Source organism: Nyctereutes procyonoides, unplaced genomic scaffold, assembly GCF_905146905.1.
Source record: "Nyctereutes procyonoides isolate TBG_1078 unplaced genomic scaffold, NYPRO_anot_genome, whole genome shotgun sequence".
In the NCBI taxonomy this organism is placed as follows: Eukaryota; Metazoa; Chordata; class Mammalia; order Carnivora; family Canidae; genus Nyctereutes; species Nyctereutes procyonoides.
This window is the reverse complement of record NW_026575043.1, coordinates 44,447,055-44,461,698: the sequence shown is the minus strand read 5'-3', so window position 1 is coordinate 44,461,698 and position 14,644 is coordinate 44,447,055. Positions and strand designations below refer to the sequence as shown.

General features: G+C 46.0%; 1 protein-coding gene across 1 annotated transcript in view; it reads left to right on the top strand.

Moving 5' to 3' along the window:
- Positions 1-14,644, top strand: part of MYO18B (myosin XVIIIB) — a 256,494-nt gene that overhangs the window by 113,971 nt on the left and 127,879 nt on the right. The window contains 3 exon segments of the mRNA XM_055323213.1: positions 352-441; positions 13,955-14,074; positions 14,384-14,492. Coding sequence (XP_055179188.1) covers positions 352-441; positions 13,955-14,074; positions 14,384-14,492 — 319 coding nt within the window.

Sequence of the window (14,644 nt, the reverse complement as noted above, 5' to 3'; positions counted from 1 at the left end):
TCACCCCAACGGTCTTCTGTGGGTGCACATCGAGGCAGCTCCTGATGGTGGTACTGCAAACATAACGCTGAGCCATTGACAGAAGAGCGGTCTCAGAGAGGGTGAAGGGCCTAGGGCACCATCTCACTCAGGCATCCCCAGTCCCAGGTTAAACAATGGACTCATTCTGAGGATTTGCATTCAGCCCCTAGACTGGGAGGTTGAGATTCAGAAACGGGGAATGAGCTGAGTATCTGGGCATCATCAGTTGGGTTGACAGGACCACTACTCCATTCCCCAGCTGCTCTTAACCCGCGTGGGACCTTTGCCTCTGCTCCAGGATGGTTTCTGTTAAAGTGTTTGTTTTTGTAGGAGGAGCTTATGATGCTGAGACAGAAGCTAGAAAAATCGGAAAAGTCCCGGAATGAACTCCGGCAGAATGCAGACCTGCTAGAGAGCAAGGTACTGCATCCCTCCTGTGTGGGGTCCCTGGGTGGGGCGAGGTTGACCAGGGAGGTGATGATGTGCCTGGCACTGTGCTAAGTGCTTTACAAGCCTCCTCAAAATAGCCCTGGGTGTGTGTGTGGGGGGTGGGGGTGGCATGCAGTCCTTGTCCCCATTTTGCAAAGGAGGAGATTGAGGTTCTGGGAAATTACGTCTCTTCCTAAGGTCACACACCTAGCATGTGTAGCACTGAGATGCAAACTCGTATCACCTGACTCCAAGGGGAAGAATTTCTCACGTAAGTCATGAAAGCACAAATCACAAGGAAAAAATTGACAAATTTGACTCTATTAGAGTAATCAACTTCTGTTTATCAAAGCGTAAGATGAAGACACACCGCATACTGGGCCATGAACTTTGCAATACATATAACTGGCAAAGAGAATGTGGACATGTCAAGAACTTTCTTGAATCAATTGGAAAAAGAAAAAGCACTCCAGTAGGGAAAAAAATGGGCAAAAAGAGGAATCGGCAGGTCCCAAGAGGGGAACTCTTGTGTCAAGAGTTCAAACATCCCGGAATGCAAATGGCCAGTAGTCTCATGAAAAGATGCTTAATGTAAGTAAGCAATCAGGAAATGCAAATTAACACCACAAGAGGTACCATTTCTCACCTCAAATTGGCAAAATCCAAGGCTGAGTTGCCATGTGTTGGCAAGGATGTATAGCAGCAGGAATGCATACGCTGCTGTGGGAGTGTAAATTGATCTCTTCACTCTTGAACAACCCAACTTTGTCTCTGAACAAGATGATCCTGTCCATACACCGTGCTCCAGCAATTCCATTTTGTGTGTATATGCAAGAGAATCTCTCTCATTTATATAAGAAGAGACACGAAGAAGTATATAGGAGTGGCTTTGTCATGCTGAAGAAATGTAAACACCCAAATGGGAATCTATCAATAAGAGAATGAACACATTTTGTTAGGTGAAAAATTGAGTTGCCAAAAGTAAAAATGAATAAAGAGGCAGAAAACTATGGTCCACGGGCTGAACCCAGTTGGCTACATTTTTGTTTTTGTTTTTGTTTTTGTAAAGAAAGTTTTATTGGCACACAGCCACACCCATTCATTTGTGTGCAGTCTCTGGTGGCTTTCATGCCACAATGACAGAGCTGAGAAGTCGTGACAGAGAATCTTTGATCTACAAAGACTAAACATATTTACTATCTGGCTCTTTATAGAAAAAATTTCCTGACCCTTCCACAAAAGGTACATGGATCTACATGGATTGCCCTTGAAAACATAGCACTGAAGACAAATGATTTAGGTTATGAAAGAATACTTAAAATATGATATCAGATGTATTAATTTTTTAAATATGCAGAATAATACTGTATATTGAGTGGGGACATATGCCTTATGGTTGTAGTGTGAAGCTATGTCATGGAAATAATAGCACCAAATTCAGAGTGGTGGTCACCTCTCGGGAGTGGAAAGGGACATGTAATTGGAGATTACGTTGTGGGGTGAGGGTATGACCATTGCTCACGTCCTCTATCCTTAGCGGGGTGTTGAGTTCACAGACTGAGGATGAGGATGGGAGCCAGACGGTCCCTGCCCCCAAGGGGACTACAGAAAATTCCAGATTCCTAAACAGATCCATATAATGTATATGTGGGTCACGGTCAAAGAGCCGTGGATAGATCAAGGAAGAGCTGTTCATGGAAACTTGCTGTTCTGCTTAGTTTTTCAGAGCCTGGACTCAAGTAAGTCACGTGCATAGGGCATGAAATTTAAAGGGGTGCCAAAAACTCAGCAAGATAAATTATATTTCAGTGCAGTATCTTTTAAAATGTAAATTAATGCAAAAAAAATCCATGATGAGCCAAATACCAAAATTTCAAATAAACACAGGACTGGTGGGCCGGGATTAAGGTGAGGCAAGTAAGGCAGTCGGCACAGTGGGATCCTGTCTTCATTTAAATTTTTGATGTTTTATTCATCATGGATTTTGGCATTAATTTTGACGTTCTTAAATATTGCATTAGAATGTTATTTATCTCGGTTTCTGAGTTTCTTGGCACTCCCTAAAATTTTGCACCCTGTGTGAGTGCTTTGCCCATCTCATCACATCCTTAGTCCTAGGTAGTTTACAGGGGCCTACTGAAGTTCAAAGGAAGTCCAGTTATTCATCCCTTGAGCAAATATGTGTGAGCATCTTCCATGTACCAGGCATTCAGCTGGTCACCTCAGATACAGCTAGGGAGAAGGCAAAAATCCCTGTCCTCATGAGGTCCCCAGGCCAACTGAGGAAGACAGACCACAAGTAAATAAACAAGCAAACTATTTTTGGATGGTACAGTGCTGTAGATAAGCAGAGGGAGGTGACAGTCAGAGGGGAGGTGGCTATTTTTTGTCTAAGTGTCCAGGAAAGCTTCCATGCACTGAGATGTTTGAGTCTAGTTCTGAATCATTTGGCATAGCCATCTATGTGCAGATCTGGGGAAAAGAGTAGAAGTGACAAGTGCAAAGGTCCTGAGGCAACCTGGGATTATATTCATCAATTTAGAGCAAAACCGGAGCTTTCCACACCTGTGGGCCCATGTTGCCATTGTTATTACAATAATGTTGCTTGGTTTGGTTTATGGATAGTGGTGGCTATAATTGGGTTTGTGATCAAGCCAACAGAACACCCTCTCTTTCCTATGTGGACAGCCTGAGCTGACCCTGGCTGGCTCACATGGGGACATGTATGAAGTTTGGGGGTGCAGGCTATCTCTTTTCCATCCTTTCTCATTCTCCTTATAATTGTGTCCACTCTCCCCACCAAGGGTTCTCTGTATGAGTCCCATGGGCAAGGAAGAGGCAGGGACTCCTGGAAGGGACAGTTGTATCACAGAGAGTTAGGTGAGGGTGGGTGGAAAGGCTGTACCACAGGTATGCCCTCTTGGGCAAAATACTGTAAGGAGGAGAGGAAATGGCACACAAGCCCCTTACCCCCAGTCTCATTGAAGGCTCTAGAGAGCACGCAGCCTGACCTCTCTTGCAGGGAGTAGCATTGGTAGAGCGGCAGAAGCAAAAAATCAGAGAGCTCTGCATGGGTTGGGAATATCAGTGACTTCCCTGTAAAAACTCCTTCCAACTGAGCTGACATTTGATACAGTAATTCATCACAAACTGTCAAGTCGGACTTGGGGGCTTGGGGGGTGCCTCAGCTGCTGGGGGAGACTGGAGAGAGTGATGAGGTTAGCATCATTAAGCATCATTAACAGCTTGGGCTACAGCTTATGCCACGCTGGGAGAAGGAAGGGAGGGGGCCAGGCTTCTGAGACCTGAACTGAGCATTCAAAGTATCAGCACCTGCACGATATTCTACTCAGGTTCTCTATGTCTTTGTGTTGTACATGGTTATAAAAAGACGTATAGGGCCTGGGAAAAGTAGGATATAGTTTAAAAGCTAAGAAAGTCAGAGCAACGGGAAGGAAGAGTTGAAGAGTGCATCCCACCAGAGGAAGACTTAGGAAATAGAAATTTACTGTTGAACCTTAGACTTGTTCTCACTTCACAGACTTTGCATGGGCTGTTCTCTCCACCCTCCTTCCCTGGTTAATGCCTGGTCATCCCTTTTCACCCAGTTCAGGTGGTTCTTCTACCTTTTTTTCTTTTTAAGATTTATTTACTTATTTGACAGAGAGAGAGAGCACAAGCAGGGGGAGCAGGAGAGGGAGTGGGAGAAGCAAGCTCTCTGCTGAGCAGGAAGCGTAATGCAGGGCTCGATCCCAGGCAGAAGGCAGATGCTCAACCAAATGAGCCACCCAAGTGCCCAGTTAGGTTCCTACCATATGTGATCCCGGAGCCCTGTGCTTCCCACCACTGCACTGAAGGGTGTGTTCTAATTGAGGCCCCAAGAGCAGGGGTGTGTCTTGTTCATCATATTGGCCCAGTCCCTGGTGCACAGTAAACACAAAATGGAGCCATGAAAGGTGAACTGAAATGTTGACACTGAGCTTCTTAGCAACCAAAGCAAAGAGGGAAGCAAGATATTAAGATATTCCAAAGACATGTTGTCCCCCAAGTTAAACACACACACACACACACACACACACACACACACACCTGTTGCTTGAGATAATCCTAATTTTCCCTGGTATGGAAATATCAGAGAAGTTCCTTCTATGAGTCCTCATGAAAAGGGGTACTAAGTAACCTGGCAAAGTACCACTTCAGGAATGTTCGTACAGTGAATAGAAGAGGGGTGCTTTTGCGGACATCGTCTTGAACTACAAACCAAGGTTATGACATCAGTTCCCTAAAGAATTCAAATAGGAGGCAAAAAAGCTTTATTCAGGAAGCACATTTGAGTGGACCAAATGTTATGGTTTCTTCCTCCTCCTATCCAGATTCTCTCCCCACCCTCTTCTTCCTTTGTAAACTTTATATTAAGGTCCAACATACAAAAAAGCACACACCTCATAAGTATACAGCTCAATGAGTTTTCACAAACTGAACACACCAAGGCAATCAACAGCCATGTGGAGACACAGAATATTCCCAGCTCCCTTCAAACCCACCCTCGTGGCCCTTTCAGCCACTACCCTCCAAAAGGTAACCACTGAACTGACTTCTAGCAATATCGATGGGGTTTTTTACCCCCTATTTTTAAACTTTACCTAAATGCAATCAAATGTGTGTACCCATTTGTTTGGTTTCTTTCATGTGACATTGTTTGTGACAATCATCCATGTTATGGGCAGTTGTGGCTTGCTCATTGTCACTGCCGTATAGCGTGCTATCATGTGTATAGAGCACTACTGATTCATTCTATTCTAAATGAACATTTGGTTATTTCCAGCTTTAAACTCTTATGAACAAGCCTGCCGTGAACATCCTTCCACACATCTTTTGGTGCACAGATCATGCATTTTCTGTTAAGAAATCACTAGGAATGGGAGATCCCTGGGTGGTGCAGCGGTTTAGCACCTGCCTTTGGCCCAGGGCGCAATCCTGGAGACCCGGGATGGAATCCCACGTCGGGCTCCCGGTGCATAGAGCCTGCTTCTCCCTCTGCCTATGTCTCTGCCTCTCTCTCTCTCTCTGTGTGTGTGACTATCATAAATAAAAAAAATAAAAAAATAAAATTAAAAAATAAAGAAATCACTAGGAATGGAATTGCTAGGTTTTAAGTTCTTTCTATTTTGGGTTTTAATTGATACAAACAGTTTGCTCAATTATATGTATCAATTTATCTTCCCATGGCAATGGGTGAGCATTCCAGTTGCTCCACACTCTTACCAGCACTTGGTATTATCCTTTTCAGTTAGCAATATTGTTGGGCATGCAGTAATCCAACATCATGATTTTAATTTGCAGCTTTTCATATGTTTTTGGCTGCTTGTTACCCTCTTTGGCAAAGTGGTCTTTCAAGTCTTTTGGCCATTTTCTACTGCTTTTCTTATTGATTTGTAGCAACCCTTCATATACCGTGGATATAAGTTCAGTTGTTGGATGTATGTGGCACAGATCTCTTCCTCTGTTTTTTGGCTTGCCTTTTTTTGGATGCAGTAATTAGAAGATTTATCTTCTGAAGTCCCAAGATTCTCTCTGTCAAAGGGCTAAGAAGAGGTCAAAGGACTTCAGAACTCCCAAACCTATCAATGGCAATAGATACATTTCTTTGGATTAATAATGTATTTTATTGATTCCCAATGCACATTATTTCTCACCTTTCTGCTTCTCTGTGATTGTGATGCATCTTGAAAATCACTGGCACCTTCCACTAAAAATTGGTAGCACTTTCTTTTCTTATTTCTATAGTGGTGCATCTTATAATCAGAGGCAGCTCAGATTTGGTGAAATGTAGCATACTGGAGCCCAAGTAAGATTTTCATTGAAGAAAGGTCTTTAATTCTTTCCCCTCCACCAAAAAGCTACTTTGATTTTTTTTTTTTTTTACTGGTTGCTTTTATATTGTGAAGTGCATCAGAATTACCTGGGCGGGTGGGGGCGGGGGGAGCTTTGTTCCCTGTAGCTTCCCCATCCCATCTCCTGTGGATTTGACCCAGGAGGGAATCTTGGGGAGGGGAGTCTTTCACTGCTTCATTTAATGAGCCCCAAGGTGAACCTGCTGCAGAGTCATGCCATGTGAGAGTAGTGGTTCTCCTACTCAAGAGTTTCAGAATCCCCTGGAGGATGTATTAGACTATAGTTGCTGGTCCCCAGCCCTAGAGATTCTGAGTTAGTAGGCGTGGAGTGGCTCTGGAGATTCTGAATGTCTCATGAGCTGTTAGATGATGCTGAACCTGCTGGTCTGGGGGCCACACTTAGGGAACAGGTACAAGGCATCCCCTTGCATGTGGTCTACTTTCTTCCAAGAGTACCTGGTAAAGGTTGGGAGGCCATGTGTGCATCCTGAAGACACCCCTGGCCCTATTCATGGCCTCTGCACCCCACCCGCTTGTCTCCGTAGGAGGGGGAAAACAATTGATAGAAATGTTGCTAAAACATGTTGTGCCTCATCAGTGGAAACTCCGTTTGACTAGGCTTATTAAAAAGACAACATTATTGCAAAATGATTTAAGTGCTTCATTTGCGAAGGAGCAGAAGAGGAGATGAGAAGCCTCCAGGAAGCTGGCTATAAATATTCTTCAAGCGTGCAAAATCTGCCTCGATGCAAAGTGGGGTTTTTTATTTTCGCAAGAAAGCAGGTCTTTCTTCTTATAGGAATTTCCTATAGGGAACACATGGAGAAAAATGAGAATGGGGTGTTTTCTTCCCTCTCTCGAGTATCTTCTGGGTTTTCCCTAAGACTTTATTTATAGCAAAAGACAGGTCTGTGCACTCCGGATGTCTGGTATCCTTAGCTTGAGAAGTTTCGCTTTTTGTTAAGGAATGGCAAGAGAGGATCCACTGGGATCCACCAGGATGGTTTAGGTCAGAAAGTCTATTTGCAAGGTGCTGAGGAGTTTGGCCCTGGCTAGTCACAAGCGTGGCCAGCAGGAGCTAAGTTCCAGGAGGTAAGGGAAGTGATTTGTGACTGAGTCTAGATCATCTACCAAGTCTTCGGGCTCTTCGTGCTCTGCTAAGACTGGGTGGGGACTGGGTGTGGCAGCTCTGTAATACCCAGGAGACTAAACCAGCCAGCTTGCCTATCTACCTAAGGATATTAGAGCCTCTTGAGCCTTAGCTGCTGGGACATTTCTGGGGAGAGTGTCCTACTGACAGAAAGCTGGCTGCAGAGGTTCTATGGCCACAGTGTGGGCATAGTCCCAAATGACCACCATGGGCTTAGCTAAAGCCCCACAGAGGAGTGCAGAGTTGGAATGCTCTGCATGCCTCAGTTTCCTCCAGGGCCACAATGTCTTCTCTACCTACTTTGTAACACAAATGAAAATACTAGGGACTGTATTTTAAGTACAGGTTAAGGGATGGATATGATGTCCTGACTTGGTGTGTCTGGTCCAGGAGCAGAGGGTGGATCAGGATGGCTGGCTTTGGGCCCTCACTGCTACGGGACTCTGAGCCTTTATGTCATTATCAGCAACATGGTGACAGTGATGACTCCATATTCTTCTCCACAGGGTGGTGTGTGGAGGTGCATATAAAGTAATTATTACACTGTCTCTTACACAGCAAGACTTCACACATTGCCACCATTGCTAACATATATGTGATTGTGTCTTAGCTATTTCTCTACTCCTCAAAGAATTCAATGCCAATGGAATGAATGAATGAAATAATAGTGGATTTAGTAATTAGAGAAATATGATGAGCAATGTGTCCTTGCCAGTGCTGTGACACATCCTTTACCTGCTTTATCTCATTTTACCATCAAATCAAACCATAAGGAAGGTATCATTAGTTACCCCTATGTTTTAGATGGGTACAGTGAAGACCAGAGAGGTGAAGTGATTTGTCCAATATCACACAGCTGGTGAGTAGCAGAGCTGGGCTTTGACCCTGGGTCTGGCTGACTCCAAACAGGCTGTGATGGAGGAAGAGTCCTCCTCGGACTGGGAATCAGGTCGGGGAGTGGCTCATCTTTCAAGATGAGCCGGAGCTGGCCAGGTGACAAGGTAGAGAGGCATTCCAGGTAAAGGGCACGGCAAGAACCAGACAGAGATCGAGGACCTGGGCTGGCACTTGTGGTCCTGGTGGTTGGAGGGTGTTGGGTGCATGGGGAGGTGATGGAGTGGGGCCAGTCCCTGAAGCCGGTTTAGATCACAGTGGCTGTGAGAATCTTATTAGAGGTTTGAACTCCATCCTGAAGATGGGGGCTGGCCCCAAAATATTTCCAAGGTGGGAGATGTAGGGAGCAGTGTCCAAGGGGTTATTTCCTCTTGAAGACCCCTTCTAAAGCTCATGGAAACCACTCTCCCCACAAGGCCAGTCAGTGATGTGTCATCCCCTGTGTTGTGCTCTGAGGCATGACATTTCTCCCAGCGTGGCCCCGTGGCCAGTTCCCACAGACGTGCCAGAGGCTGTCCGTCCCTCCCTTTGTCCTTGGCTCCCGCAGAATTTTTATGGACTTTTTGAGCTCCCGAGAGGCAGTTTGATGGTGTAGTCAGGAGTGAAGGCTCTCAAGCCAGGCTGCCTCGATTCACGTCCAGCTATGCCACTGGCTGGCTGGGTATCCTTGGGTCCCTGGTACCTCGGGTCCTCATCTGGAATGCCGAGATGTCTGGACCTAGCTCCCAGTGCTGCTGCGAAGGTTCTGTGGGTTACCCTGTGCCAGGCTCGTGGTGAGCATTGCGTAGTAGTGACGACGATTAAGGTAACTGTTACCATCACCTAGGAGCAGGTGGTGTATCTCTCTGGGAAGAAAAATCCACAGGGCAGAGCTTGAACTGCTGCCCAGAGTGAGTCTCTGGGGAACCCTGGAGCCTGCCACTAAGCCACAGAATTGTTCTGAATTTCCCCTAATGACTGAAGCAGCTTTGAGGGCAGATACCGTGAGATTGAAGCCGTGGCTTAATCTCCTTGACAAGCAAACAGCGCACCAGCCAGCTGGCTCTGCAGTTGGATAGACCCTTTGTCTATTGATTTATCCCCCTCCCCCACCCCACTTTTTCTGATTTTATTTTCCATTTTCTCTCTTAATCACTCAGGTCGATGAGGATGGGGATGGGGCTTGCCTTACACTAGGGGTTCATAAAACTCCCTTTGGCCATGGCCCCACAGGGGTGGTTGATCTTGTCTTTGAGCTGCATGCAGCTGGATGTTTTACACTTCCTTCCCCATCCACTACTTCCTGAGGATCATCTATGACTCTTGCACTGCTGACCCCCAGGGGCTTGGGGGTGAGGGATTGAATTAGACAGTGGATGTAGGGACAGGACAGCATTGTAATTATGAGTCAAGACCTGGGACTCAGGCTGTCTGAGCCAGACTCCCCGTGGGACCTATCAGCCATGACTTTGAACAAATCATTTCACCACTCAATGCCTCAGTTTCCTATTCTGTGAACAGGGAATGACAAAAATGTCTCTTTCCAGCATTCAGTGAGGGTGAGCTATTACTCCTACAAGGGTTTATAATGAACTGATTCTTTTCATCATATCAAAAAGTAGAGGAAGACAGGGAAAGGCCACTGCTCACTCTCTATAGATAAGATATTTTTTTTAAAGATTTTTATTTATTTATTCATGAGAGACACACAGAGAGGCAGAGACACAGGTAAAGGTAGAAGCAGACTCCCTACAGGGAGCCTGATGCAGGACTAGATTCCAGGACTCAGGATCACGATCTGAGTCGAAGGCAGACACTCAACCACTAAGCCACCCAGGTGTCCCGATTTGGGGAGTTTTAAGAGCTCTTGTATATTAAGAGCCAATGACAGGGTTGGGCTCAGATATATGGGTGCTCCACATGTGTTTTAATCTCCCCAACTCAGCGAGCAGATCCTTGAAAGCAGGGCCTGGTACACAGTCGGTGCTCACATAATGAATGACAAGTGACAGTGACAGCCCAGCGGGTCCCATTTGTGCTCAGCATTTAATGTCCATCAAAAATTTTTGTTACCCGCTGTTTCGCTCAAAGTGGAAATGATGCCAGTGAGCAGGATATATATTATTTCTATTTGACTGTATGCAAAATGTACAGAAAATTCATTCACTTCTGTCCCCTTCTCCCTGGCAGACCTTTGGAGTCATTGTCCCTAAGTAGAAAGAGAGTTTCTGATGATTTGGCTTAAGTGGTGGATCCAGGGAGGTTTTCGGAATAATTTCTAGTTAATTGGTCCTTGAGTAATCCGCAAGGACCCTTCTGGGTTTGCAAACTAGGCTCTCTCCTCGTTAAATTGGTTTTCATTTTATATTCACCTAATGGCTCTGGGCGTGGTGCCCACCCCTCACCTTTATGGATGAAGCCCTCGGGCCCTGAATGTAGGAAGGGAGAAGGGTTTTGGGGCAGGGGTAGGTCAGGGGCTACTTGTCTCTGTGAAAAGCGTCTGTCATGTCCCTAATTTGAAAGCACTAATTGTCCTTTGGGCTCCAGACTTGGGTTGTGTAGAATTCAAAATTAATGCATTAAATTAATTTTGTGCTCCCTTTGCTCAGGCTGATTAGCAAAAATTAAATTTCACACTAATTGGCTAAGGCGGAGAGAACACCATCCTGGTGTTTGGGATCAATGGTGATCCCGGGGATGGGAAGGTGGGGGTGATGGGCATGATGTGGGGTGTTGCCGAATTGCACCAGCCTGTATTCCGTGCCCGCTGCAAATGATCACTCCTCCAATGCCAGTGCTGTAGTGTGCCTGGACGTAAGCCAATGTAACCCATTGAAAGCCAAGCATGAAGCCAAGATTAGGAAGAGATACTGCCAATTTCTATGGCAATAATTCTTAAACTCCGTTGCGCTTAAGAATAACCGTGGAGTGCATTGAAATTCAGATCCCGGGGTCTCACCGCAGACTACTGTGTGGGCGTTCTGGGAATCCGGGGCTCTGTGTTTTAACAACCATCTCAGGGGACTACAAAAGTGTTTCCCCAGTACACTTAAAAGATAGCAATGTAAGGATCCACAAAAGAAGCCCCACCCCAGAGACAGCCAGAAACACCCTGGGGGAGCCCCTGCTTTGTTAAGTGGTGGCCATTGCTTGGACAAGAGGCGTCTGGGCTCAAGTCCCAGCTCTGTCATTCACTTGCTATGTGACTTTGGAATGCTCCTCCTAAGCCTCCTTTATTCCCCGTTTCTGTTGAAATGTGTGTTTTGGTCTGAGCCAGTCACTGGTGTGATCACCAAGAAGCCAATGGGCTGGAGGACGGAAGAAGAAGGTGGGCGGCACAGAATGTTCCGGAGCAGCAACCCTCATATTTGTAGCTCGATTTTGGGGGATTATTTTTTTAAAGAGATTTATTTTGGTTTTTCTGATTGCAAAAGTCGATACAAAAAAAATCAACAATCAGAAATGCATCACAAGGAAATTAGTGTCCCCTGTGAGCCCACCCTCTAGGAAAAAAAAATCCCTATGAACAGTTCAGGAGTGCCTTTTTCTGTGCAGATACAAACCAAACAAAAATGGGTACATGCCAGACATTCTATCCTGCAACTTTGCTTTTTCTCCCCCCACCATTGATAGATCTTGGGGCCTTTTTTTTTTTCCATGTCAAAATGTGTGGATCCTCATCCTTCTCCTTCATGGGGCAGAGGAATGATTTTTATTTTATTATTATTTTTTTAAAATAATAAATTTATTTTTTATTGGTGTTCAATTTCAGAGGAATGATTTTTGAGACCACCTGTGAGCTGGTGGTATTGATGGCAACTAGCTCCAGAGGGCCTCTGGGGATTCCATGCTGGAGGGGCCACTTTGCATCTGTGGCAACTCCCATGGCCACTCCTCTGTGTCATGCACAGGGTCTGAGGGCAGAGTCAAGTGTTTAGACATCTTCTTGCAACATTAATGGCATCAGATGGGAAGGCCAACAGGACAACAGGCATTACCTAAATGCAGCGCTTTTTCTAGCTCAGGGGAGGACAGGCCCAGAGAGGAAGAGATTTATCCCAGGTCATGTTATATGTTAGTTGTTGTGCCTGGACCTGAACCCCATACCTTTTTTTTTCTTTCCCTGTCTCTTGACCACTGTCCTCCATGGAGGGAGGCGCTGTCTCCTGAGAGATCCTTCTGTGTAAGGTCATGTCTGAGCCACTTTACTCATAAACAGTCCACTTATCTGTGTCTTTCCTCACCTGCTTTGGCATATCCTTGCACCTGGAAGGCTGCACTTTGGTACACAGGAGCCTTGACCCATCTGGCGTCTGTCATTGGTCATTGATGGGAAAAAAAAAGTCAGCGCGAGTGGGAATTCATTAAAATATAAGCATTTTTATTTTTTGCCTCAAAACAGGACTTCCTGAATTCACTGCATTTCTGTGGTAGATGCCCGGCTTTTAGAGTATGAGCAACTGACTCAAGATCCGCTTCTTCCTTTCTTAAATCATCCCCCCAACGCACGACTATGTGATTTCCAGTTTTGATTTCATTAAAGCAGAGCAAATGGCAGAGTAGTTTGATTGCTTGCAAAAAACTAATTTTTTAAATTCTGGGTTTTTTCCCCCCATAGTTTTTGTACCTGCAACTATTTGAAAAAATAGGTATATTTTAATTTCTGTATGTATTTTATTTATTCATGAAAGACAGAAAGAGAGAGAGGGAAGCAGACTGAGGGAAAAGCAGGCTCCCTGAGGAGCGAGGAGCCCGACATGGGGCTTGATCCTAGAACCCTGGGATCACGACCTGAGCCTAAGGCAGACGCTTAACCTGACTGGCCACCCAGGTGCCCAACATAGATGTATTTTAATTAGAATTTTAAGAGATTTAAGAAGCAACTCACCTGTTTTCATTTCTTCTGATGTATTCCACCTAATTTTCATGGAATCTCCTTGCCTGATCATATTTTTTTCTGCATATGTAACAGCTAATTAATCAGTAGTTATGGCAGAAATGCAACAGGCACAAATGGATAGGGCACACGCAGCTGATGCTGCGTGCGCATGGCTATCCCCTGATAGAGGCATGAAGACCATGGGGAACCATAGAGAGGTTTTCTAGCTGAGAGCACCCCTATGTGGTGGGCACCTGTGTGTCTTACTGAGGGGAGCCTGTTGGTCCGTCCAGCACGATGGCTCACTGAAGGATGGGTAAGGAGAGTTTCTGCTAGAGCATCTTTTTAAAGTGAGCACTTACTGTGTGTGCCAGCACTGCGCTAAGCTGTATGTGGATTATCTCATTTAATTCTCAAGACAATTCTATAAGTTATCCCCTCCCCTCAAAAGTTGAGAAAACTGAGAATCAGGTAGGCATCCTGCCTGGTTCAAAGTCACACGGCAGGTGAGCGCTGGGCCAAGAATTCTAACACAGCAAGACCAATAAAATTCTGACATCCACGCTCTCAACCACCTCATTACCCTGAGAGGTCGTTTTGCTATGAGAGCTGGTGATTTGTCCCAGGGTGGTCCTGTGGAGGGTGCCTGGGGGAAGAAGGGTTGGTGGCCCCCCACGAGTGACCCTGCTCTAACCTTCTTCCTTCCAGATTGCTGACTTGACTACTGAGCTCGCAGATGAACACTTCAAAGGGGATGTGGCCTGCCAGGTGTTGGAGAGTGAGAGGGCAGAGCGGCAACGTGCCTTCCGGGAGGTCCAGGAACTGAAGGTGGGTGTTCCCTGGGTGGGGGCTGTGTGTGTGTGGCTGAGCAAGGTGGCTGGGAGTGCTTGGGCCTGCCCTCCTCCCCATCTGCTCACACGTGGGGCAGTAAGCCTAAGCCAGATGTGCAGCTTACTGACTCCCATGTTCAAGGCCCTGGAGGGCATTTGGGTCTTCCTAAGGCTTGGCCTCAGCGGTGCCCTGGATGAACACCACACAGGGGGTAGACAGTCCCTGGCTATGGAGGCGCCACGGGGGAGATGGCCAGGCCCAGGCTCTCTGGAGCTCTAGTTTGACACCTCGAGGCCTTTCTTCCAGAGCAAGTATGAGCAAGTCCAGAAGAATTTGGGGGAAGTACAGAAGCAGCTGGAAGAAGCCCAGCAGAAAATTCAGCTGAGTGACTTGGGAAGGAGCCACATAGGAGGGGGTGAGCAAACTGGGACCCTTGGGGTTAGCTGTGGGTGGAAATTGCTGTTTGTTCCATTCATTCATTCATTCATTCATTCATACACACTGAGCACTTCTTATGCTCTAGACACTGCCTTAGGGGCTGACGCTTTGGCAGAGCCAGCAGACCTG